At 44.5% G+C, this 26,515-nt stretch overlaps 2 protein-coding genes across 6 annotated transcripts in view; one reads left to right on the top strand and one right to left on the bottom strand.

Moving 5' to 3' along the window:
• LOC142814225 (uncharacterized) overlaps positions 1-26,515 on the top strand; it is a 367,645-nt gene that overhangs the window by 217,607 nt on the left and 123,523 nt on the right. The window contains exon 3 of one of the 5 annotated variants that reach the window (XM_075892531.1): positions 14,004-14,108. The exons of the other annotated variants lie outside the window; for them this stretch is intronic. Coding sequence (XP_075748646.1) covers positions 14,004-14,106 — 103 coding nt within the window. The 3' untranslated portion in view covers positions 14,107-14,108. The remainder of the gene's footprint in view (positions 1-14,003; positions 14,109-26,515) is intronic. 5 annotated transcript variants of the gene reach the window in all.
• The window catches only part of LOC119172583 (uncharacterized), a 140,982-nt gene that overhangs the window by 12,643 nt on the left and 101,824 nt on the right, over positions 1-26,515 (bottom strand). The window contains exons 4-6 of the mRNA XM_037423740.2: positions 20,909-21,042; positions 12,117-12,333; positions 8,078-8,205 (exon numbers count right to left, since the gene is read on the bottom strand). Coding sequence (XP_037279637.2) covers positions 8,078-8,205; positions 12,117-12,333; positions 20,909-21,042 — 479 coding nt within the window. The remainder of the gene's footprint in view (positions 1-8,077; positions 8,206-12,116; positions 12,334-20,908; positions 21,043-26,515) is intronic.

Raw genomic sequence — 26,515 nt, forward strand, 5'->3', positions numbered from 1 at the left:
AGGAGAAACGTGTAGTACTTGAGGAAGTGGTAATTTTATTGCCTACAATACGTAAAAGATCCGGATTATGTACCAGGCGGTAGGCAATTACAGCTGAGTTAAAGGCGATCATATTTGCAATAGGAAGAATATTTAGTGAAGAAAATAGTGGAGCTGAATGGGCGTGATAATCACTGCGCGTTATTATGCGGACAGCCTGTTTTTGAATATGAGCTAATGGGCTTACATAAGTTTTATATGTCAGTCCCCAAGATTCAATACAGTAGTTGAAATGACTATGAAGGAAGGCAAAATAGAGAGCAGATAGTGTAGGAAGTGGAAAAATTGGCGTGCCCTGAGCAGAACACGAATACCATAGGCGGTTTTTCTTTTTATTAACCCAATATGATGATTGAAGTTCAGAAAACAATCAAGTTGTACACCGAGAAATGTGCATTTTTCAGAAGGAAATATTTCATGGTTATTAACATACACCGGGAGTCCGTTATCTCACTTTTTTGACCTAGAACTGAAAATAACAAATTTTCTTTTATAGGGATTAATGACAAGCTTGTTGTTAAGACACCAATTAATGACGCTCTGAAGATCGCTGTTTAGCTGGGAGGTTATGGCAGGAATGGAGTCGTGAGCGCTAAATATGGTGGTGTCGTCCGCGTAAAGCGAAGATTCTGTGTGATAGAATAAACAGTCTGTCAGGTCATTTATGCAAACGAGAAACAGAAGAGGACCTAATATTGATCCTTGTGGGACCCCTATATCGGTAGTTTTGGAGCTAGAGAGTACGCCTGAAATGGATACAACTTGTGTACGGTTCAGTAAGTAACTAGAAATGAAATCTCGTGGTGGACCTGTTATACCATAAGAAGAGAGCTTGTTTAAAAGAATAGCATGATCGATAGAATCAAAGGCTTGACTGAAGTCAATGAAGACTGATCCAAGGAATTTTCCGTCATCAATTGTGTTTCTGATATTTTCAGTAAGATCAACTAGTGATAGATTGGTGGAAAGCACTTGACGAAACCCAAATTGATGGGGCGACAAGAGTTGAGATTTTTCGAGGTATTTTGTAAGGCGAACGGAATATAATTTTTCAACAACCTTACTGAAAAAAATAATAGCGATAGACCTATAATTGTTTATGAGTGCATATCACCTTCCTTGTGAACAGGCACTATCTTGCTTTATTTAGTTTGGAAGGAAAGATAGAGGACTTGAAGATTAAGTTTACGATATTGGCGAAAATAGGGGCGATGACATCAAAAATCTCCTTCATGTATCTGTCAGATATGTTGTCAAGTCCAGCGCTAGTTGTTTTCAAACTTAAAATAGTGTTCCGAACTTCAGCTGGGCAGGTTGGAAAAAGATAAAAAGATTGCAATGGACGACGTTTGTCGTTGAGACATGATTCGCTGGATTCAGCGCTGATACTAGAAAAGTACTGGCTGAAAGCATTAGCAATGGCATCGGAAGTTTGAAAGGTCTTTCCGTCATGACATATTTCAGTGATACAAGCTGCACCTTTATTATTATTTAAAAAGGAGTCAAGTATACGCCACTGCTTTTCCGTACTCTTACCAGCTTGTATTATTAAATTTTCGTAGTAATCTTGTTTCGCTTTTTTTTAATATGATGTTTAATGTATTGCTGTACTTTTTGCAACGTTCCCTCAAAGCCATATTATAAGGCTTTTTCTTACATTTTCTGTATATATTGTCTTTTTTTCGTAAAGAGGCGAGAAGTCCCGGTGTTAACCAAAGGTTCTAGGGTGATGCGTGCTTTTTTCGGCACAAAACAGATGAGGTTGAAGAAGTTATAGCATCACATATAAAGGTGGTTAAAGGTGGGAAGTAGATACGAAGCGAAGGAGGTGGTTAAAGGTAGGAAGTAGATACGAAGCGCAAGCCGTAAGAAAGTAAAAGCCGAGTTCTCCTGTCTCTCATTTCCCCTTAGCAGCCATTGGCATGTACATTGAGCACTACCTGACAACAAAGGGTTGCTACGTTATACTCGCTGGGCGTAACCTCCTTGGTTTTAGAAAGGTTTAGCGAGCGTGGGGCCGCAGTGCCATGAATACAGTGAACTAGTACATACCATGAACTCGAGGTGGTTAAAGGTGGGAAGTAGACCCGAAGCGCAAGCCGTAAAAAAGCGAGCGTGTGCCACCTCTAGTTTAGTCCTTGGAATGTCCAGTGGACGGCGGTGCTTCTTCTATATGGGGAATATATGATGAAAAGATGCGAGATGGTGGTACTTGGAGTGTTGAATAGAAGGACGAACGGAAACACAGACAGATGCATGGATGGACGCATGAACGGACGCAGGGGCGGATGCATGAACGAACGCAGGGACGGACGCACGAACAGACGCACGCACGGACGGGTGCATGGACGCGTGGATGGTCACACAGACGGACTCATGCATGGACGGAAGCAAGAACGAAAGGACGGAGGAATGCTTTGCCCCACTCTCCATCATTCACTCCGTGGATATGCTGCCATCTTTTTGGTCAGAGTGCAGGTCAGCAGGCTGAAGAAGGAATATCGCGTTATTTTTGCTCCGGAACTGAAACAAAGTGGCAGCATGAACGAACGGATTAGGTATCAAGAAGCGTGACTAATCATTCAGCGTCTGACGCGAACTTTCCGAAAGAATTCTCGTGCAATGCGGAATAACAAACCCGGCGCGACCGCAGAGCCTAATGCCCCCCACACAATGTCGCTATAGAACAGCTGCGAACAACACTGAAAGAGGAGGAACGTCCGAGAAAGTACGAAACGTCGGTGGCAAAAGCGGCGGCCGTGATAAGAGAAGAAAAGGCGCACTAAATGACTCCCTGACAAGAGACGCACAATGAGGACGGCGACGGAGGTGGCAGAGAGTAAACACTACGCACTGCCGGGGAAGATGGGCGAAAAGCAGAAGCCAGCGAGCCGCTGTCAGGGAACACTGGCTGGAAACAGACGCCCCGGCGAATGATCCCGATAATCCCGCTAACCGTCGCGGGGCAATTCGTCCGTGCCAGCAGCCAAATGCTGGCGATAAGCGAGCTGCCCCTTCTACATCGGAGAACAAACGATGCCACGGTCGGTCGGCTCGCGTGTCTGCTGCCTCGTACTGCGCGATACGAGGCCTGAGTGACAAAATATAGCCACGGCTGGAATTCTCACAATGGGACTGCGGCAACCACACACTGCGCTACTAGACGAATGACTTTAAGCATAGCCGTACATCACCAGTGGACGCTTATTCCGTCTCGCAAAGGAGAGATTATTTTCTAGGCTAAAGCAAACCTAAGTGACTAATTTGCTGAAACATCTATTTGTGGTTAACGTGCTGAAATTTACCAAAACCGAATGAAGCCATTCCTTAGTAATCTAGAAGTGACAGAAAATTCTGAGCCGTATGTTTCTTGTTGTTGGTGTTTTCCTTTTTTAGTCGCACGCTGAATCATGTTATTGTTAACTGCATTGAAGATTATTTGAGGTGAACAGTCGAAATGAAAAAGAGAAAGTTGTGGCCTTAGCTCGACTCGATCCGCAGCAGCATTTCATACGTCGAAGGCTGAACAACACGAGCACGCACCAGAAGGTGCGTGTATTAGTATAGGCTGTCATTTGTCAGAAGGTCGATGACTCCTCCAACGAGGACGATGACCGCCCGCGCCTTGAACTGTGACGTCGCGTCACGTGTAGTCGCCTGGCCCTGGTCAGAGTGAGTAACTCAATTCATTATGGTGCTCTATAGCGCGTACAAAAGCTATTGCAAGCTTATATGCACCATGTACGCCACGTGCTTTTGGAGCAACGATGAAGGGTTGCTGTGAGCATCACTGGTAGTGTGTCTGGAAACCGGACACAGCTGCGAAAGACTATTGCAAACAAACGCCCTGGGTGTTTGTAGCGTGGTGCATTGTCTTGATCAGTAGTAACGTTACAGCCATGAAGAAAGAGAGAGAGAAATGTTTGTCCTGGCACAAAATCTCAGAGGTTGGCCTGGATCAACTTAAAAAGGTGTGGTATGGAGAGGAGAAAGAAGGTATTGATAATGAGGAGGATGAACCTGGCGATGAAGCGAAGCCTTGAATTTTCAAAAACTGTTCAGTTTCTGGTCGAATTGGGTCTCAAGCAACAACCCGATAAGCGCTTACAGGATATATCGCTGTTGATGAAGAGGTGGCCCCGACAGAACGTTTTCTGAAACTTGTTGCTTCGTAGACTTTAGCATTTTGGTGGCCGTCGAATTTCTTTGCGTGCTATATAGCGGGCAGACGACGATCAAAGTTTGACAAAGAACTGTGCGTGCGTTTGTAAGCGATGGGTGCGTAGCAGTGCTGTGTGTGTGTGTGTGTGTGTGTGTGTGGCTTTCATTGCGATACGGTGAAGAGGATCTGCAGCGAGCATCGATGGCAGAGCACGGCTCGAGCAAACAAGATCTCGTTGCGAGGCAATGTCGCAAAACAAAATGTCCTGCTTGCTTCTCCCATGGTGTTTTGTTTTGCCCCAACAGTGACAGTGCGACAGGAAATGCTTGCCAGAATAGGATATCTACGTGAGCAGCAGTGTGTTCGTGGGTTCGTCATGCTTCTTTTTTTTTATCGGACGTAGGAAAGTAGAACAGGGCCAGTCAAATTTAAAACAACTGAAGCCTGCGTGATTAGAACAACGTGTCTCGACAGAAAATACTTACGAAAGTGACCTGCAGCGGGAAGATTTGTAGCTATTTGTTCAGCAACAGTCGATCATTGGCTGCAGTGATTATTATAGCACAACGAGTAGCAGCGACGTCCAACCCCTGTGTCATCTTGCTGTACACTAAAGCTAAAAATCAGTGAATGATTCTCAGTAAATTAGTAGCGCTTAGGTGGTGGTCACAGTGCTTTTAACACGAGAGTGTTTTATGCCGTGTTCGACCAAGACTTCATTGACGTTTTTCCACTGCGGAAATGACGCGAAAGTAAATAGATAAAACAAGATGCACACGCTTAGATGGCAAAACTTGAAGAAAAAGTTTCATTAACGAGAGCCGAACCCACGACGTCTCAGCCCGTGACAACAAATGCCGGTGGTGGTATCCAGGCGCCACCGTGTGACATTCTAGAGGTTTCACAAGCGCGCCTTTTAGAACGCATACTTTCCTCTCGCAGTGTTCTTAGTCGGTGTCTCCGTCTGGGAGGGGTAAAGGGAAGCAGTGCATGGTGACCATGGCCTCCTCGATTAGCTCCTGCAACGCGCCCGTCCTACTCGGTGCGTTTTCAATAGGTAGGCGCAATTTTAACTATAATATCGGCCCTTTTGCAATAATAAAACGCCATATGATTATGAGATACCATAGTGGAGGGCTGCGGAAATTTTTGCCATTGGGTTTTCTTTTACGTGCACCGACAATGGCACAGTACGCAGGTCTCTAACATTTCGCCTCCATCAAAATGCGACCGCCACGGGTGGAATCGAACCCGATACCTTCGTATTAGCAGGCGAGTACTATAACCACTGCTCTACCGCGGTGGATGTAAGCGTCATTTCGTCTACGCCTTAGCACACCATGAGGTCGTGTCCTTAGCCCAAGCGTCAGCCTCGCTCACAGTGTCCATCCAAATAGCTCTGTGACGCTCGCCTACCCCACCTGTAACAGCGCGCTGAATGCTTTGTCCACTTACGCTCGCCCAGAGAAAAATCGCTGCAGGGTTAAACGTCACATTTGCAAGATGTTTCAGCGCGCGAACAAAGGAAAAGGGACCCTGTCCCTTTTCCTTTGTTCACAATAGTTGGTGCGTAGAATATGACTACGCACCAACTAGCCCAAGTTTCCCCTCTTGAGGGTTAAACGAAACACACGATGCATGTAGCGTTTGCCTGCATAGCCTGGTAGTGGCGTGACTTCCTGAACTTTTTAACATCCTGCGGGATGACGACCATAGCCCGAGTTCTGCGTCCAGTCGGGGAAGCTCTTCTTGCTCTAACACAGCTTTCTCTGATTACGCTCTGACCTGTACCACTATAGCTACCACGAAGGTTTCTTCATTGATCATAGTGGTTAGCTGTCGGAATGGACATGAGCTACGAAGGCCAAGCGTCAACGTGGGCGCACCCACGTTAAATTGTGCTACAACTGGTATAGACGAAAATACTTTGTAATGATACGTTTGTGGTTTTCCGTCTCAAAGCCATAATATGATGACTAGGGGCGCCGTAGTGCAGCACGCCAGAAACTTTGACCATCGGGTAAATTACATTGCACAGCACAAACGCCTCTATTTCATTTAGCATCCATGAAAAATGTGACCACCAAGGCCGGGATCGACCCACCTACGCCAAATGCATTGTGCAAGCTCTCTTTTATAAATGTACAGTAAACATTCAACTACTTCTGAAGGACACGTACCTTCTTATTATACCGATTTATAAGAAGTAGGAGTCGACCATGTTTTTTTAACTCCATTTGTGCCGCAATGCTATGTAGCAAAAAGTCATGCCCATTGATAATCAGCCTGACTACGCCCACTGCAGGGTAAATTCTTCTCTCGTGATACGCCAATCAACCCGGTCTTGTGCTTTACGTTGCCACGTTATACCGGTGAAAGTTTTAATCTCATCGGCCCACCTAACTTCCTGTTTCCCCTTTGTGCTTTGACTTTTCTGGGCAGCCAGTCAGTTACCCTTAATGACCAGCGGTTACCTTGCCAACGTGCTACGTTCCCAGACCATGTCCATTTCTTCTTGATTTCAACTATGATATCCTTAACCTCGGTTTGTTCTCTGACTCCCTCTGCGCTCTTCTTGTCTCTTAAGGTTACACCTACCATTTTTTTCCATCGCTCGCTGCGTCATCCTCAACTTAAGCTGAACCATCTTTGTAAGTATCCAGGTTTCTGATCCGTAGCTAAGTACCGGCAAGATGCAGCTGTTATATACCTCCGATTTCACCCTTAATGTCAAATTACCATTCATAATTTGAGAATGTTTTCTGAATGTGATCCACCCCGTCCTTAATCATCTAGTTATTTCACTCTCATGGTTCGGCTCCGTGGTTACTACCTGTCCTAAGTATATATATTCCTTTACAATTTCCAGCGCCTCTCCACCTATCGCAAAGTGCTGTTTTCTGTCCAGACTGTCGCACATTACCTCAGATTTGTGCATATTAATTTTCAGTCTTACTTTACTGCTTTCCGTGTCCAGTAGTAATCATAAGCTGTAATTTGTCCCCTGAGTTACTCATCAAGGCAAGGCCATCAGAGAATCGCAGGTTACTAAGATACTCTCCATTAACTCTCACCCCTAACTCTACCCAATATAGGGTCCTGAATGCCTCCTGTAAACACGCGGTAAATAGCATTGGAGAGATTGTGTCTCCCTGCCTTACACCCTTCTTTTTAGGGATTCTATCACTTTCTTTATGGAGAACTATGGCGGCTGTGGATACACTGTAGATTTCTTCCAGTATGTTTATGTAGGGGTTTTTCGATGCTCTCATTTCGTAGTGCCTGCATTACTGCTGATGTCTCGTCTGATTCAGACGCCTTCTCGCAATCTATGGAAGCTATGTATTGGGGTTGGTTGTATTCCGCGCATTTCTCTATTACCTGATTGATAGTATCAATATGTTCTATTTTGGAGTATTCTGTAGAAAATCCTGCTTGGTCCTTTGATTGATTGAACTATAAGTTTGCCTGCGTTCTGCGGGTTCTGTGTTCAATCGGAACATTCTGTCTCTCATTGCCCATTAGCAGCGATCGGCATGTTCCAGTAGGAAACATTGGTTCATCACTGCGTGATTTGCGCCTTCTCGGGTTTCTCGCCTGCGCGACACCAAGATGAGCGCCAGCGTCAACGCCGCTACCCGTGTAAGCGTTAACGCCCCCTGCATCGCATCTACACGTGGTTCTATTTAGCGGGAGATTGTTTTTTTTCGTTCACATTTCTTTCTTTGAACTTGCATCAAAGTTACTTCTAATAACATCCCTTATATTTTTTTTCTGGTAGTATTGCCAATTGTTATCATTAGTATTGCGTCTAACGAGGAAAAGGAGCCCTTAAATTTCCACCTTCCTTCGTTCAGCAGCAACGGTGTTACTTACCTCCCTGTCGTTCATGTGCCATTTCAGCTCATGCGATGTGGCGTCAGCACGGCAGCTTAGGTCGATCACATTGCCGAGATTGTAGTAATCTCTGGCGCCTTCCAGCCGGGGACCATTTATGCGAGGCCCTGCACAATTTGGTAGAAGCATCCTACTGATAGAATAATTCTGCACACGCGCACAAGACTATTACTCACTCGCAAATAATATATTTCAAACCAGCATTCAAGCTCATGATATAAAGGAATACTTTATTTGCACTTCCGCTGTTGTGCGCCGTATATTTTGCACTGAACGTATTTGCCAAAAGATGTTCTTGGCCACTGATACACCTTAGCTGTTATGCGGGTTCTTCAGGACTCCCGCATACATAGGCCCTTATTTTTCCTAATACCTGCTCGCGCAATTACGATTACAAGGTGATGTATACATTCACTGCAGCAGACTGATGTGTGTATGAATGAATAAATAAATAAATAAATAAATAAATAAATGATTGAATGGATGAATGAATGAATGAATGAATGAATGAATGAATGAATGAATGAAAACACTTTATTTCAGTCCTGCAGGACGCGCTTAGCGCGTAGTGGGCGTTTCCCACGTAGGGACTGACAGGGAGTACCTGGCGGCCGCTTCGTGGGCTGCTGGACGGCCCATTGCTGGTCGGCGAGAAGTGAGCTCCAGAGGAACCTTTCCCACTTGCTTGAGGTAGAGTCGGGAGGAGTTGTTCTACACTCCCAGAGCATTTGTGCGAGTGTCGCTGTGTGTCCATATGATGGGCATGTGTCGCTGGGGTATGCATCAGGATATAGCTTGGCAATTATTTAGTGGAGTCTAGAACATAACCCACAACACACTCCCAAAGCAGGCTGTAGAGCGGCCTCTTATGAGCCTGCCGTCAGCTGCCTCAGGACCAAGCCCTGAAGTTGTACTGCGTCGTGGACACATTTGCCGAAATGTAGTCAAGTAAGCTTTTATTGAGATAGCAACTTCATAGTCACTCTCGACGAGTTTTGGCCTTCGGCGTAGACGTCATTCTCTATATAAAGCCGAAATCGATAACCACCGCGCTTTTACCCAGGCATCCCCTGTGCGTAAAAATGCTCGAGCGAGGCCGACGAACGCGACTGAAGTAGACATCAAACGACCCCCCCCCCCCCCCCATCTCCCTAGTTCGGACGGCCCGTGCGAAAACATCATCGCGCGTGCGATGCCTGACGTCGAATCCCGCTCAAACAGAAAAGAAACGCCCCCCTCCCTCTGTCCGGTTTGAAGGATCACAAAAAAAAAAAAAAATGGGTAGGGGAGCGTGATTCCAGCAGCAACTGTGGCCTTTGATTATAAGGGCGTGATCAGCGGCGTGCGTGCTCTCTCGGTAAGCACAAATAGACAACGTAGGAAAGTGCCAACCGAGGCTAATTACGATAGTTGTGTAGTCTTATTGAAAACTTCCGGGCAGCGTAGGGTAGTAGGACGGTAATGCGATTTCCTTATCAGGCACAGGGCAGTTTCCAATTTTCGCTTTTCATCGATCAGCGAAAAATGTGGACGACCGACGTGACATCGCAGAAGGCGAAATTCTTAAATACACCTGAAAACTTAATCTTTCAATGAAGGAAACTGGAAATATTTCAATTGACAGCACAGATGCGACAGACAATACGTCAATCTTTCGATGGTGGGGTGGTCTAACATAGTCGACGGAGAAGACGAAAAGAACAGTGTTTTTCGCCCTTTACTGATTTTCGGGGAGCGCGCAAGAGGCTATGGGAGTTCATTCGACGACAGCGTATGGGTTAATGAAATAGCGTCCTTTATGACGGGGTGGTGAGCTTTGCTTCACCCAACTCAAAATTTTATTATTATTATTATTATTATTATTATTATTATTATTATTATTATTATTATTATTATTATTATTATTATTATTATTATTATTATTATTATTATTATTATTATTATTATTATTATTATTATTATTATTATTATTATTATTATTCGGCACAATCTTGTCCAGGTGAATTAATGTCATCATCCTCTAAAAATTGGGGGACTATTAATCTTCGCCTTGAAGAGTCGAACGCGGTAGCGATGCTCTGTCCATAGTGCATTTTCAGTTGTATGATGTTACACGAGAAATTTAAATTGTGGATTACTACAGTGTAATCGATAAAGTTGAAAGTGGCTTGTAACAGCGAAGCTTTCGCACATAATTCTATTCTGTATAATGAGCAGCGTACTATAAATTATGAGCAATTATGTGCGTGGTGTTCGCGAACTTGTTATGAAAGCTCTACGTGGTTTTTAAGAGATTATGCACGGTAACATGTGTGCCTTTCGTAATAGGTGGCTGGCATTAAACCAACAAGCTTTGATGATAATAAGATGTTCGGAAGCCAGATGGCAATGTGCGTTTGTACTACACAATATTACTATGATATTACATTCTCTATTGTGAAGCCTGTACACAAAACGCGTGTGTTGGCAAAAAACACGAAATATTTTTTTACTGCATTTCTAGGCAGAAGAAGTCATCTTTAAAGCAGACGTATGACTACGTGAATAAACATCTGCTTGACACAGATACGGCCTGGGTTTGATCCATACTCGGACCCAGAAAATGATTGTATTTATTTTATTTGCATCTTTCTCGGTATTTAGGCCACGGACAAGATAGCTCTTTCTCGATATTTAGGCCACGGACAAGGTAGGAATTTTTCGATGACAACCAATGACGCCGACACTGACACCGACGCCAAAATTTCTGTGAAACGACTTCTATAACGCTACCGCATTAAATAAATTCAGCGAGTCGCGGTTTATTACACGTGCCGCATCAACCACATTTCCGGTCACCTTGAATGTGCTTTGCCGCAATACGGATAACACTGAGGTGGTGCACGCTTTACAGGCACTCACTTCAAGTATCGATGTTTTCGTGTTATAGCACAGCATTCAATCAACGCAGGGTTTGGAAGTATCAGTCAACAGAAAAAGGAGGATTGAATTTAAATAAATAGCAGGTAAAGACTATTTATCATCATCATCATCATTATTACTATTATCATCATCATCGTCATGATCATCTTCATCATGAATGAGCCCATTGACGGAATTTTCGCGAAACGAGCTCTTTAACACTCTCGTGTTGAGAAAGCGTGCTAGAAAGCGTAATGATCAGCATTGGCTTCTTCGAAATATAAACATATTTCCTGTATGTTTGATATGAAAACATTAGAAATGATTATAGTTTTACATACTGCAATGTGCACCCAGTTACTGTGCAGCGATAGGTCTGCCTACATGATGCAGCTCCATGGTTCCATCATGCACCGTCCATCGAACTTGTTCACCAAGCTATTAAAAAATTGGCTAGACAATTACATTCTCACTATCATGGGCTATCTTGGACATTAAAAGCCTGCCACCACTTTTGCAATTCGTCATTATTACCCATTCTGACCAGCGCTGTCTACAACTTATCCACTATTGTTCCCACCATACAGTTTCATCCTAAAATAACTAGACGGGCTCTGGCTCTGTGTTCGTTATGACGCCATCGGAATAACGGGTAGTACAAATATTTGCCTAGCCTTCGCACTTGCAGGCTTCGAACGTATTTGTGGCTTTGCTTATTGCTGTGTTTTGTTAGTTTTGTCTCGAACACATGAGCGCACCGTTGTGAATTTTGTGACCCCATTTGAATTCACGAGCCTAAAATGTTGATGTGGTGAAATGCAACTGCTGATCATTTGCTGATTGTCGCTTCGTGACAAAGCAGCTCCAAGCCACACGGGGCCAAAATACGTTTACTATCCACCATTCTCATACTCGCCGAACCGCCGTTTGTTGCAGCTCCCATAGACACTAGCGCCGGTTTCTTTAGTGTGCTTATAGGAACTATTTTATGGTTTCCACCATATCTACTATTCCTTCCATCTTACTCACTATTGTTGGCATCTTACTCATCAACGATTCTAGCAACGTTCAAAGCAGGTTCTTTAACAGGGAGGCATTGTCCATCGGCTAGACGTACCGGACACGTCGACGATGCGTCCATAGTCCCTGATGGTGAGCTCCTCACTGCTGACGAAGTAAGGAAGCGCCGAGTGTGAGGCACAGCGAACCTCCATGGTTCCGTGCCAGAAGTGGCTAGCTTGTGCCACGAACGAAACACGTGAATGGGCGTGCCACAGAGTCTCGGCATCCACGAAATGGCCGTTCTCTACCACTTCCTCGCTGCCGGTAGGCACCTGCCCGAAAATAAAATTCCACAAGCCGAAATACGAAATTAAGATCTCGCCGAAATAGCTTATGAGTGGGTATTGACACAAAGTGCTACTCAGAACTTTTATGTCACTACATGAATTTAAACACCGAAAATACACTCAAACATGACTTAAATGTGTGTTGCTCCGCCGGGGTGATCTAGTGGCTAAGGTACTCGGCTGCTCACCCGCAGGTCGTGGGATCGAATCCCGGCTGCGGCGGCTGCATTTTCGATGGAGGCGGAAATGTTGTAGGCCCGTGTGCTCAGATTTGGGTGCACGTTAAAGAACCCGAGGTGGTCGAAATTTCCGGAGCCCTCCACTACGGCGTCTCTCATAATCATATGATGGTTTCGGGACGTTAAACACCACAAATAAATCAATCACTTAATTGTGCTAATGGCAAAATGAAAAAGCAGCAGCCGCATAGTACTTTTTATATGTATAACAACAAAAAGCATATCTTGAAGACGACCCCAATCGTCTTTAAGTGCGTCACATGTGCACGTTCTTGGCTTGGTTTTGTGTAGACACCATGTAAAAAAACGTTAGGAGTGAAGCATGGAGGGAAGGTTGTTTCACTTACGTGAAACCGGGGTAGGGGCGAGAAATATTTATTTTAGGAAGATTTTTTTCGCTAGGGCGGTGGCACAAAGAAAACTTTTGTTGGGCCAGTTGGTGTACCTTCATGATTTATTTAAGGCGCGAAAAAAAAAACACAATCACTAGAGAGTACAAGAAAGGCACTCTGTCCGGTGTCCTCTCTTGTGAATTTTTTCGCGCCTTAAAACTAATAGTAATGCCAGGTGTTAAACCAGGCATGCTATGAGGAAAGCCGTTTCCGTTCCTCTAGCATAGACGAAAACCTGCGTTGTGATGCAGCTTATCCTAAAGTGCTTCTTGTTATTATTATTCCACGTTCTTTTTCTTACATGCCCGGTTTCATTTCCTAATGGCATGTTGGGAAGGATGTTCCAGCTCCTTTATCATTGTTGGCTATTTGTTGGGCACACTGTCGCGTTCTACAGTTTTGTGGATCGTTGGCGAGTAGTCTGATCTACCCAGCTTTATGTTTCACGCTCGTTTATGATTTGCTGTGACTGCACGACACAGCATGACGACATTGGACGCCGACAAGCGAAGACCAACGAATGCTTCGTGCCTTTATTCTGCTCAAAAGCTAGAATGTGGCTTTAGCTTTGCTCCTGAACGTTACAGAACGTGATAACGCAATCGGACCGTGCACGTATCGCCTTCCCGAATCACTAGCCTGTTTTCGATTCTCGATAAAGAATTTAACTCTGTCACAAGAAAACCCGAAGTGCAGATGCCACTGGATCCCATATTTATTTATTGATTTATTTTATTTGGAAACACTGTTAACCCTTCCTTTATGGTCATTACAGGGAGTCACTACACTTTCTATAAATAAAGCAGAAACGAAATTCTATTTTTACAACAATTACTTAGACATACTATTGTATTAATTAATAAAAGTCCTCTTATAACCTGATGAGAAGACACATTTGAATTTCTATAACAATAAATAACACTCGGGGTAACCTTAATGGTAAATCACATGAATAGACATCTAATAAGTGCATGAAATTATTAACATTATTTGTTTCACTACATCACTCCGTAACCCATTTCAGGCCTCAATTACTTCAGGGAAGAAAAAATACCAGTACATCTTCGTTTGCGCAAGGACTGCAGCACTCGTCCATGATTTTCCCTCTCATTTCGTTTCCCAGGTAGTTGTAAGTAATTGTTTCCGTTCATTTTAATATCATGTACCATTAAATGAAGAAAAATTTCAATCTATTTTTAAGTCAGCGCTTTTCTAGTGTCTTCAGGTTACATATTTTTTTAGCATTTCTGTCCCTGAGTGTCTATACTTATATATTCAACATATAACCCGTGCGGCAAATCATTTTCTTTGCTAAACAATTGCTGCCGCAAAGCACTCTTGATGACCCTCATTGTATTTCCAGACAACAGTATACTACTGCGGAACGAATTCCCGTCGTTCGTATTGGGTTCACTCAACTGTTTCTACCATGAGCCCTTTTCTACTAGACATTACCATAGGTTAAACAGAATGGTTAATGAAGCATTCGCCCACATAGCTTAGATGTGGGTGCACCTAATTCTCCTTGCTGTTGATTCCACGTTCGGGACGCACTACCTCGAGCCGTGTTCAGACTTGTTTCGCGATCAAAATGGGTTGGGTTGGCAAAATTGTTTGTCGGGTTTGAGCTGGGGCCGTGTCTCTCTTTGAGTCACCGGGCCGGGCGCGGGCCGAGATTCACGACCTTTGAAATGAAATTAACATAGATAGATAGATAGATAGATAGATAGATAGATAGATAGATAGATAGATAGATAGATAGATAGATAGATAGATAGATAGATAGATAGATAGATAGATAGATAGATAGATAGATAGATAGATAGATAGATAGATAGATAGATAGATAGATGGATAGATAGATAGATAGATGGATAGATAGATAGATAGATAGATAGATAGATAGATAGATAGATAGATAGATAGATAGATAGATAGATAGATAGATAGATAGATAGATAGATAGATAGATAGATAGATAGATAGATAGATAGATAGATAGATAGATAGATAGATAGATAGATAGATAGATAGATAGATAGATAGATATTGTGCAAGTAACTTTGTTATGTCAATAAATATTCCATCATTAACGAACAAGACAATATTTATTCACCCCTTAATCCTAACGGGGATGACGTGCCGAAACAGTTTTACTCCTTTTCCTTTGTTTCGCGCGAGCAACATGGGCATGGTACGACTTATTTAATCAAGATTTGCTGGCAGAACCGTGCGCGATGTCATGGCGAGTGCAATAAAGGTGTTATGGGCGCAGAAATCTTCAGGCGCCGCATGCTGGTGGTATCGGCTCTTGGCTAGACGGAGTGCTTTAAGCCATGAATTACAAGAAAGAACGTGCATTCAAGTTGGATACATTGCTCAGCGAAATTTATTTATGTCTTCATCTGTTATGCATTCTTTTATGTTATGTTGTTTGATTTTGCGAATAAAGCTTTATTTTTGCCAATAAGGCGTCATGGAAGACGTGCTCAGACGCTCGCATAGTGGGGTAAAAAGAGCGACTGTTTTTTTGCAGACCGCTTGCTGCTTCTCACGTCTATTCGTGCCGTTATAAGGATTAATGGCTTGCTCGTGTTTTCTGTCAGGTTATATAACTAACAGGAGAATGAACGACATTGTGCTCTCGCCAGTGTTTTGAAGAACTTAATAAGTGTTCTACTTTTCTACGACTATGGTAAAGATTGCTTTTTGTTGTTGTTGTTGCTGCTGTTGTTCTTGTTGTTGTTGTTGTTGTTTTTGTTGTTGTGGGTTTGTTGTTAGGCGAAAATATATACTGCAGTTGTTATTTCGCACCACCGAGCTGCACAGTCAACTTGAGAAAATATACAGCGGATATCTCCAGTATTGCGGTAAAAATGCGCAACTGACATAGCGTGATGTGAGAGGGGGCGCGACCCATCCCTAATGACATCGACAGTGGCCGTGAGTGACCCCAGGAATAGGGGGAGAGGGGGGAAGGGCGTATCTGAGGCTTTCTAGATGCGATCTATTTGTTGTTTAATGCCATGAGCTCTTGGCAAACGACATCCATGCTCGGGCGTAGGCAGAAATCTTTTCGGGGTAAAAAAAGGGAGTTGCACTGCCTTAGTACGGTCGTTATTCACTTTATGCCATTACGAAAAAAATTGTTTTGTGGGGTGCAGGGCATGGGTCTTGTGTGCCACCTCCTGGCTACGCCACTTCATTTATGACATGCTATTTAAGCTTGTTCCTGTTCACTGAAAACATGAGCGTTCGGGGACGTATGTTTGCCCCGTGAGCATGACACAAAACGTCTGACACCATCATGAAATGCATGCGTCTTCAGTCAACCACGAGAGGGAGAAGGACGAGCATTGGGTGAGTGTGAGCGGCGAATGGATACGCTTTTAGACATTTATTTTCTGGCAACGAAAGCAACGATGTTATTCTTTAGCGCACTAAATGAACAAGGACAAAGAAACGAAGAATATATAGCGCTAAGTTCCAGCTCGCTGAGTCTGCGTTTTTTTCTCCCTTGTTCGCTTCGTGCTCTATAAAAAAACGAACATAAATAACCGACATTCCCAAGCATACTTGAAACAGACGGCATTCCATTGGATATCGTGAAGGGAACTCCTACGCTGGAAGTGTTCATGTGGTGCACTTTGGTTTCAGAACAACAACAAAAAAATGTAGTTGTACGCTCCCTGTATTTTGTTGCAGATGATTGCGAAACCAATATTATCATAAGCTAGTCGTTTAACCTGCCCTTCAATGTACGGATTCCCCGCAGTGCTGCTGTCAAGATGCCGTAACCTCTTGTAGAGGAAATTATAGAATGAAGAAATTCTTTCAAGGTGTTAAAGCAAAACTGTAATAACAGGCAGTACTTCGTATAATTTTCGTGGCTGCTTTCACAAATCATCCCTCTCCGTGCCCCAAAGCCAAATGATTTGACAGGCGCCTTCCTCTGGACTCCTTTAAGGGGATGAAAGTCCGTCCTACGTGTATCACTGAAGGGAAGGCTATGTATATTGCCGTGAGATTGACGTATTGAGTTAGTGCTTTTTCGACGTCCTTACGGTGCATGGAAGTGAACGGTGCTGCTGTTTCTATATTGTCGTTTTGTGCTCCGCAGCAGTAGAGAACGTTTCAGTTCCCAAGGGAAGGTGTTGTTCAGTTCCGCAAAGGCGCGTATTGCTCAGTGCCAGAGATAAATTTTCATTCCTATCCCCGCGGCACGCGACATCAACGAGAGTGGCTCGTCCTGCGTCGAAATGGCAATGCGCTTTCTGATGGCGCGCAGCAACCACTTGGATCATGGTGGTATAAAGCATTCGCTGACGAAAAGTGTTGATGCTAACACTTTTCTCGTTTTTGTGCGCGTTATGTGGATTCGTGACTGTTGCATGTGCAGTTTCTGTGTACTATGTTCGTGGACAGTGTAGTAGTCTGCAAAAGACTCAGTAGTCGCGGCCACGACTGGCAGTCGTGATTAGCTTGCTCTTTCGCGTACTTCCGTCAGTAAATTAATCAAGTCTCCAAGTAAGCACTTCGTTCTACTTCCTTCGTGCCTCACCTTCGCAGTGAATGCAATGTTTGTTCGCGCTAGCGGCGGGTCCAGTAAACGACCAACGCCGAGCTTTACTGTAGTCTGCGCTTTTTTCGTTTCGCCTACTCAACTAGGAGAATATGTCTGATTGTCCCGCAGTACAGATGTGAGCTCCAAAAGTCGTCCATTTTGCGCATCTCACCCAGAGTAAAAAAAAAGAAGTTGTTTCGTGAACGAGAAGTGGACGCACCATGTAAGCGATGACTGAACATTGCGTGAGCAAGCTTATCGCCGCTGCTCATGCTGGCATATCTATGGTTTCTAAAAGATACAAGACCACGTTACCCAAAAGCAAGAAAAACGTCATTTTTTTTGCAACTGACAATATGGTCATACCTGCTCCAGTAGGATTTGGACAGTGTGCTCATCTCACCGAAACAAATAAAACCTATGTTGCGGCTAAAAATTACATTGTCCACCATCACCGTTATTCAGGACTAAAATTTGAAATTGTCTCTTCCAGGCTTGAACATTTCAGTCAGGCTTAAATTAGCTTGTAAAATAAGCTCTTCGAAAAAAAAGTATCTATAGATTGTAAAATAAGTGTATAGATAGATTGCATATAGATTGTACAATAAGTGTATAGATGTGTATGACCTCGTAAAATAAGTGTATAGACTAGACCTGTGTGTTTAGAAAAAGTGTTTAACGATTCAGTGCACACGGCTCTCAACTATGGGAGACCATAAAGGCGTCCCTCATGGCATGAAAGCTGCATGCCGACTGCCGGTGGCCCCATGGCTCCCTGTCGGCCCCATGGACTGTCGGCAGTGTTTTCGTTTCTTGACGTCTACTGAAGTTCTTCAAAACTGCTCCAGTTCTTCTTCTTCTTCTTAGCTTGTTTTATGCCACGCCATTGCGTATCACTTTTTCGAAAAATAGATCCGTGCATAATATTCTCACTTGAATTGTTTTATGTTTAAGTTATACTGTCTTGTAGCGAAAAATTGAAGGAAGGAAAAAAATTTCATTCTACAAGAGGGGATGACCATAGAGTTTCATACAATTATACTTAGAGAGGAATCTGGCGCTGCGATCATGTACCCTCATGAGAATTATGGCTTCGAATAGGATCGCGTGAGCCAGCGAACTGTGCACCACGGATCTTTTTCTACAGTTTCAGTTTCATTCTTCGCGTAGAATGGGTAGAAGTATATATATAAATATATATATATATATATATATATATATATATATATATATATATATATATATATATATATATATATATATATATGTGTGTGTGTGTGTGTGTGTGTGTGTGTGTGTATGTGTGTATGTGTGTGCGTGTGTATAGGAATGTCGGTCTTTTATAGTTTTCATTGCAGTCTTTCCCTATGCCGCCATGCCCATGTTGCACCCACTCGCGCAATTAATAAGAACTAATTATGGAATTAGAATACGATAGCAAAGCAACTAGGACACAAATGAACCACATCAAATGTGCACACAGGAACTCATTTTGTCAAAATTGTTTACGCAGCGCAGGTTTGATGAATAAGGCTTAATTGTGCAGAATTGGGCTTTCAGGCTTATTTTTTACACGAAACGGCATTCAACAGCGAGGCTGTTTAGGGAAGCCGTGGTTTGTGCGGCCTGCCTTGTGCGGGCCGTAGGGATATATACGCCACAAAAATTGTGTTCTACTCATCAACGGTCCACTAAAAAGGAAGCAGGCAACAGTTTGCCCGGCACTACAGGGAATCGGAAAGGCAACGGTGGCTGCTACCGCGAATCAATAGAAGGCCTACGCGAGTACGACCTGCGCGTAGGTCGATGAGAGGTGTGGACGCTTGGTTTTCAGTGGCAGTTCCTGTCTGGGCAGTTTTGACATCCGTGTCGTGTCGGCGACTGTCCCTGTTTTCACTCAAACCTATCTGTGCTGAGAATCAATGTAGAAAAAAACTTAGCATCACCTGACTAGAGCAAAGCAGTGGCTTAAGACCAACCTATAGAAACAAGAGAGAGGGAGAAAGAAATGTTAAGTGAAAAGTGGCGAGAATAACTCTGCACTCAGGAAGCGGTGAGGGAGAGGTAAAGAAATAAAGAAAGTGAGAAAATGGAAAAGAAATATTGGTGAAGAGAAAAAGAGAACACGTACACACACACACACACACACACACACACACACACACACACACACACACACACACACACACACACACACACACACGCACGCACGCACACACACACACACACACACACACACACACACACACACACACACACACACACACACACACACACACACACACACACACACACACAAGCTCCGGCAGAGGACTGTCATAGTCGTTTAGCGAGTCCGGTGTACCACGGAAACTTGAGCATCGCTTTTGTCGCCCTCTGGTTGGTAGCTCGAAATATAGTAACGCTCACCACCAAGCTAAGGCCTGGAAACAACCTTAGAAGCAAGCATAAGCTATTCTTCAAAATCGTGCACTTTCTCTGTTTCAAGGCTTGCGCCGCTTAGTGCAAGCTTCGCCAATTTATTTTTAAATGCAAAGCAGCGTTCGCTCGGGACTAAGTCCATCCCTCGGTGACCGTCCGCACCCCCCACTGCGCATGCCCCGATCCCCACTCCCCCCCCCCCCCCCCGCGTGAGCACGAGGAGGTGGGAGGACCTTCTCCTGTGAGATAGAGGAAGTGCCAGAGCGCTGCCTTTGCTTTGTGTCTCCTCTCCCGTAATTAGCCCAGTTTCAGTTTCCGGATTCGGGTCTTTTGAAAAAAAAAAATCCGCTCCGTGCATCTTCTAAATTATTGGGAAAATATTAAGGCATGAAACAGTACCGATGTTGAAATTACTGTAGTGTATATTTTATTGGAAGAAGCTGGCTCACTAGGTGCGATACCCCGAATTATGGTGTGCGCCGAGACTAACCGTATCCGAACAACCTGAGCAACATATATGCATGACCTGCGTGTGGGTATCGCCCCATTTGCGGAAGATGGAGAGAGCACGATATGTGCCCGCGTAGATCATCAGCGACGACAGACACGCTGGTCCAATGGGTGCCACCAGGCTGACAGAATTTTCAGAACTTTTCACGATACGTGTGAAATTGGGTGGAATCTCTTCGTACATGGGGCTCTCCCGATTCTCGCCTGGTATTATGGTCGTTCATTCAATTAGTGACCTAATAGATATTCAGCCGATAAAGTTATGAACATCAATCGTTTGTTCGCACGAGTTCCAATCGCAATCGATGGTTCCCCGTAGATTCCGCACTGTGACTATTGTGGCTGAGCATGCATTCAGCATTGTAAATGCACGGACTACGCTGTTTGGCCATCACTAGCAAGTATTTATTGAGAAAACACATTGAGGCGCTCACCTTTCTATCGTTAATGTACCAGGTGAGCGAGGCGTTGGGCTTGCTGGGTCCGTAGGAGCACGTCAAATTGACTGGGTCCCCGATTTGGTACTGGCTGCGGAGTCCTCTAATGATCGGATCCTCCAGGGGCAGCACTGCGTGACGGATACATAAGCCGTGTGAGCCAAGAAGAAAGTTTCTAACAAGCACCCACGCAGATAACTTGGCAGAAAGCGCAAATAAGCTCTTCGTAAATTCTGCAAACCGTGTAAAACGTATTATTGCGTTTGAGCAGCCCGGCAAGTGCCGTCGCACCGCACAAATCACATTGCACACTGCATTGAACAAAGAATCAACATTGAGGTTTTGCGCAGTTTTTTGCCTCCAAGCCTAACAGCTATTTAAAGGAGCACTGACATCAAATTTACTCATGTCAAGATTTTTGCGTCAACGAGTAGACATCGACCCCCAAGTAGCGATTCGCCACCTAAAACGCATCTGAGTGACGAACGAGTATCGGTAATAATGATTAACATATTCGCTATCGAACGTGGTTAAAAATGAGTGGAAAGCCCGCCAAATAGACCTCTACCAGGGTACGTCACAGCGTGCCGTCACCAGTGCACGTGCAAGGCGGTGGCTGGCAAAACACTCCCGACGGTGGCTGAGTGGGGTGCAGTCACTCGGTGCTTGGGGCAATTTTTTTTTCGAAAGCTTAATCTTCATCTCGCAGTGGCAACATCAGCTGTAGTATGTGTCAGAGAACGTCTAGGTGTGTGCTAAAGTGCGTGATTAGATATTCGCCACGCTGGCTGGCTGTTTATCTCGCAGAAGTGAACACTCGTGGCAGCCTGTGCGAGGAACAGCGGCACTGTCTTCAAAAATGTGCAGTGTTGACTGTGGTGCGTAGTGTGCGTTGAAAGGCATCGACTAAATTGATTCACCTTTACGGATGGTGAAACTGGCAATATCGTGCGTGGTGTGTGCCGTGTGAATAACGCGATGCGTCCTGTTTGCGAAAACACTGGTATTCTTTGTGGGCCGGTTTCAGTAACCGGTTGTCGATGGAACTTTATGATCTGACATTGTAGTCAAGGTAAAAATTCATTCGGCGCAATAATCTGCGAGTGGGTACATCTCAGGGTATGCACGGCGTGCAGAAAAATAAAAGTGCATGATCTCCGCGGGACATATACGACTACGCATGAGCTATAAGCATGTTGTAGCGTTGCCGAATCTGCATATATGCTTAACATCGGCTATATCTCGTATTATCGAATACCTGATACGTGTTAATGAAAACAGCGGAGATTTTCGTTTCTTATCTACCTTGTACTTTTACGGCTCGATCCGTATGCAGTGACAATGTGCATTAGAAGTGTATATCAGGCCTAAAGGAGCGAAAACACGTTATAGGTGTCAAGTGCAGCAAGACAACTGTGCCAGATATTATATATCATTAATAATTCGGGTTTTACATCACATGAATTTTCACTGGGTTATTGAGAAACGCAGCAGCAGAATTTCACTTTGATTTTCACGAGGATATGTTAACCTCAGTCTAACCCACGGCAAGAAGTGTTTCTTTTTTTTTTCATTCATCTCCTATCAGACTTTTGGGCAATGCATGAGAATCTTATTTGTGGCGTCGCGCACAGCAGCTTAAAACCATGCTGCCGCCAATACTGTACCTCGTTTAAAACTGCACTGCACATACCACGATGGAAATCGAATAAGTTTACATCCATGCCATGCAAATATTTCTCAATGTGCCAGTAACTGTATACATTCAAAACGTTCGCTTTCGAAAAAGATAAGATATTTTTATGGCTGCCATCTACGTGGAAGCCCACTGCGTGCTAGTCGCGTCTCTCAGTACTCTAAACAAAGTTTCTTCACCAACTATACGACGAGCGAATTGGCACACTATGAGCAGTGACCCTTCCGCGACCCCCTTCTTCCAAAAGCTGTTGCTTTAGAACAAAGCACTGTAGAAATTTCGGTCAAATGTATACAAACACGCGGCTCTGCTATGCAGAAAGATGTCGCCGGAGGAACTTTCTTGCCAACCAGCACCTGCTCCGAGAGAGGGTATGGGGGGTGGGGTGCCCGCAGTGACGTCACACTGTTTACAAACAGGGAGAGGTCTATTGCTCCGAAAGCGATCGCCCTTGCCGCTTTATTTTTCTCCCGCTTTCGCCACCTGGAAAGGAGGTTTTTCTCGCTTTCCGCGCTGCCGGCTCACCGCTTTGGCCGCCCCCCTTTCGGTGCGAATGAGCCTTTAGACCAACCACCGTGGTGATTGTATACTTGAAGAATGGCATTCAAAACGCCGGAAATTGAAATCGTGGGTTGTTCATTGATTGATTGATATGTGGGGTTTAACGTCCCAAAACCACCGTATGATTATGGGAGACGCCGTAGTGGAGGGCTCCGGAAATTTCGACCACCTGGGGTTCTTTAACGTGCACCCAAATCAGAGCACACGGGCCTACAACATTTCCGCCTCCATCGGAAATGCAGCCGCCACATGCGGGTTGTTGAAATGCCTAAGTTTAAAGCCCCGAAAATTTAGAAGCCGATTGCGCAAAATACTGAAAGCATAAAATGCCAAAAATCAAAACACACAAAAAAACATCAAAATGCCTGTGACACTTAGCTGTAATTGAAGATAAAAATAGTTTTGCTGTGATGAACATTCCACGGCCTTGTACGGTGTGCGCACGCTTTCACCCTCTTTTCGAAGCTCCCTTCGCACACGATTTAATCCTTCAAAAAACAATAAAGAAAGACAATATATCTATGTACATATTTCATCTCATGACATAGCGATTGCTTGTTTTTTGCACTTCAGACAGATAAGCTGCCCGCTATTCCTTTTAAAAAGCTTAAAACTCCGACATTGTCCCGGTTTCGCCGAGCAGCCGCCAAACGATTTTCGTGTAGCCTTTGCTTCTTGCTCTTCGAGCGGCGGGGTTGGCCTAATCGCTCCCTTGAGTCTTCGAATCGAGCTTCTTCCCTTTTCATAGTTTCATTGTTCTCTTTTCATGAGCCGGAAGATCGTGGCTCGCATAGATCGCTTTGTTCGAGATTACCATGTGAGTATACCTTCTACAGTAAAGTCACTAATCACTGTGGCGTTGCATTCTTCTCACCTCTCGCACTTCCAAAAGAGTCAGCCGCATGTTTTCGGAGTGATTTAACTAATTTTAGGTTAGTTATTGCGATTATTCTTTTGCTGTCTCTGTTAAATATAGTCGCGCGCTACTTCAGAAATGTAGCAATTGGAACCTCGTTTGCTTATTTTACTGCTATTATGAGCCTTGACATTTTTGTTGTAGGCCTGAATTGACCACCTGGTTTTGAGCATGACTACGCCACATGACTTCTCTTAATGTGCTAGAAGGCGCAATGCCACCGTGGTCTATAGTGGTTATGGCGCTCAACTGTTCAAGCTATATTCACTCGACGGACGTGATCGCGAACGGATAAGTCACGTGGCATGTGACGTAATTCGGATCCCTCCACAGCCAGCCTTCATGCTACATGGGCGAATTCACGCTAGAAGCGATGATTTCGGCGGTGCTTCCCGAGGATCCCAGCTGTGATATGGACTGATATGAATAGCCTGGACAGAATCTGGGAAGAGGGAACGGGTGGCTTGCGCTGATGCAGTACGCGATCCCCAGGGCCGAATCGTGATTTCGTCCGTCGTGTGAATATCTCTTAACCCGAACTAGCGCGGGATTGAATCACAGCGGCGGTGGCTGCATTTTCGATGGACACGAAAATGTTTGAAGCCCGTGTACTTAGATTTAATTGCATGTTAAAGATCCCAAGAGGGTCGAACTTCTCGGACACCTTCACTAGCGTAGAACACGCAACGCTGTCACGGCGAAAGCTGCAGAAGGACAGCATTTTTAAAGATCGCCGGGTGCCCACCACGCCATATATCCTTATAGGTTTTGCGCATGGGTGAGTACTGTATACAAGTAACATGTATATAGGCGTGCGCAGGGTTCCAAGGATTCCACTTCAGGATGAAGCGGGGGGGAGCAAAGGTTTGTCACCCCCCCCCCTTCCTTTTATGTCATTGTATCAGGCTGGTTTCGCGTCTCCCTCCCGCCCCTCAGCCCCCCCCCCCCCCCCTGCAAGAAGGTCACTGCAGTGATGTGCTTGCTAAAGGAGTGAGCTGCGCTTTTCTTCGTATGTCATGCCAACTTGTATTTATATCGGTCATTTCACTCAAGATTGTAATGAAACTGCGAACTGCTTTATGTGTTTTTCTCAACTCTTGGCTCTTACTCCTCTAATTTTGGACCAGAAACGGCGTCGGCTGGCGTGCCGAAGGAGCTCATTCAGAGAGTTGTGCCTGCTTTCGTTGGGTGTTCCCGTGCGCATAGACGTCTATCATTTGAACACACCCGGTGACAGCATCCCAACCACAGCTTGTGATAGAGGCCCTCTCCGCCGTACCAACGTCGAGAACTTTACACTCATTGCGACATCTTGAACTAAAACAGGGCGTCGAACTGGGTGATGTGAATCAAGAAATTAAAATAAAATTTCATATTACGATGTAAAGTTTTGTTATTTTTCCTCTCTTCTCACACCCATTTTTTATTGTCCTTCTCAATTCTGCCAATCTCTTTTTTCTCAGTTGCGTGTGGGCAAACATTCGCATGTCAGCCTGCTTTAAATAAAACACGTATCGTGCTTTTTTTAGCGATGGCAGTATCGCTACAACATCTAAGCCGTGGCAATCTATACGTTTGAATACTGTGGTAATTAACGCAAAAGTATAGCAGAGGTGTGTTTGTTGGACTGGCGATCCTGCTGCATAAATAGCGGAAAGAAGAGGGAAGAGAATACGAAGGTATACCGGCGAGCTTCCTCTGTTCCTTCTCGATACCCTACCATTCGTGCTGCTTTTCTACCGGGAAACGTGCAGTTGTGGTGCACATTAAATTAAAAAGGCGTCCAAAAAACACCAGAAACATCACCTTGAACGAATTACAAGCATTAGTTTTTGCTCAGAGTGAGTCGCTGGTTGACGCCATGAATGCCGGTCGTTTGAGCTTTCTTTCGCGGCAAATAAGGGACTCCACGTCCATTAATCAGGGCGGGGAAACCGGGGCGACTTCCCTCGTACTAAAAGCCGGATGCATCAATCACACGCTCCCATTTCAAACGAAAACGCGACCAATGCTTTGTCGGGAAGATAGCGCCTGCACAGGACGGGTTCTAGCAACGGCCACTTTGACGCTTGACATCTTTCCTGAGGCGAGGGCGATCAGTTTAGGTCTTGCCCGCAAAACAGAGGGAACTGCCTGGTGGGTTTCGGAATTCGCATGCTTAGAAATGGTCCTTACTGCGCCCATACTGCACCTCCTAAACCAAGGTGTGTCTATTTGCGCTTTTCAACGTATTTATAAGGTGTGCCATGAGCAAGCGTAACACCAACTTTTTTTTTCCCAGAAGCAATAGAGATGTATTTGCAGCATTTCAAAACGAACCTCAAGCAAAATATGCCAGTCAACATCTGTATCTTGCAAGAAATCTACCTATTCCATGGGTCGGGAACATTTGCAGGCGCAGGACGCCATTTGCATGAAGCCGACTTAGCGA

Source organism: Rhipicephalus microplus, chromosome 4, assembly GCF_043290135.1.
Source record: "Rhipicephalus microplus isolate Deutch F79 chromosome 4, USDA_Rmic, whole genome shotgun sequence".
NCBI classification, from domain to species: Eukaryota; Metazoa; Arthropoda; class Arachnida; order Ixodida; family Ixodidae; genus Rhipicephalus; species Rhipicephalus microplus.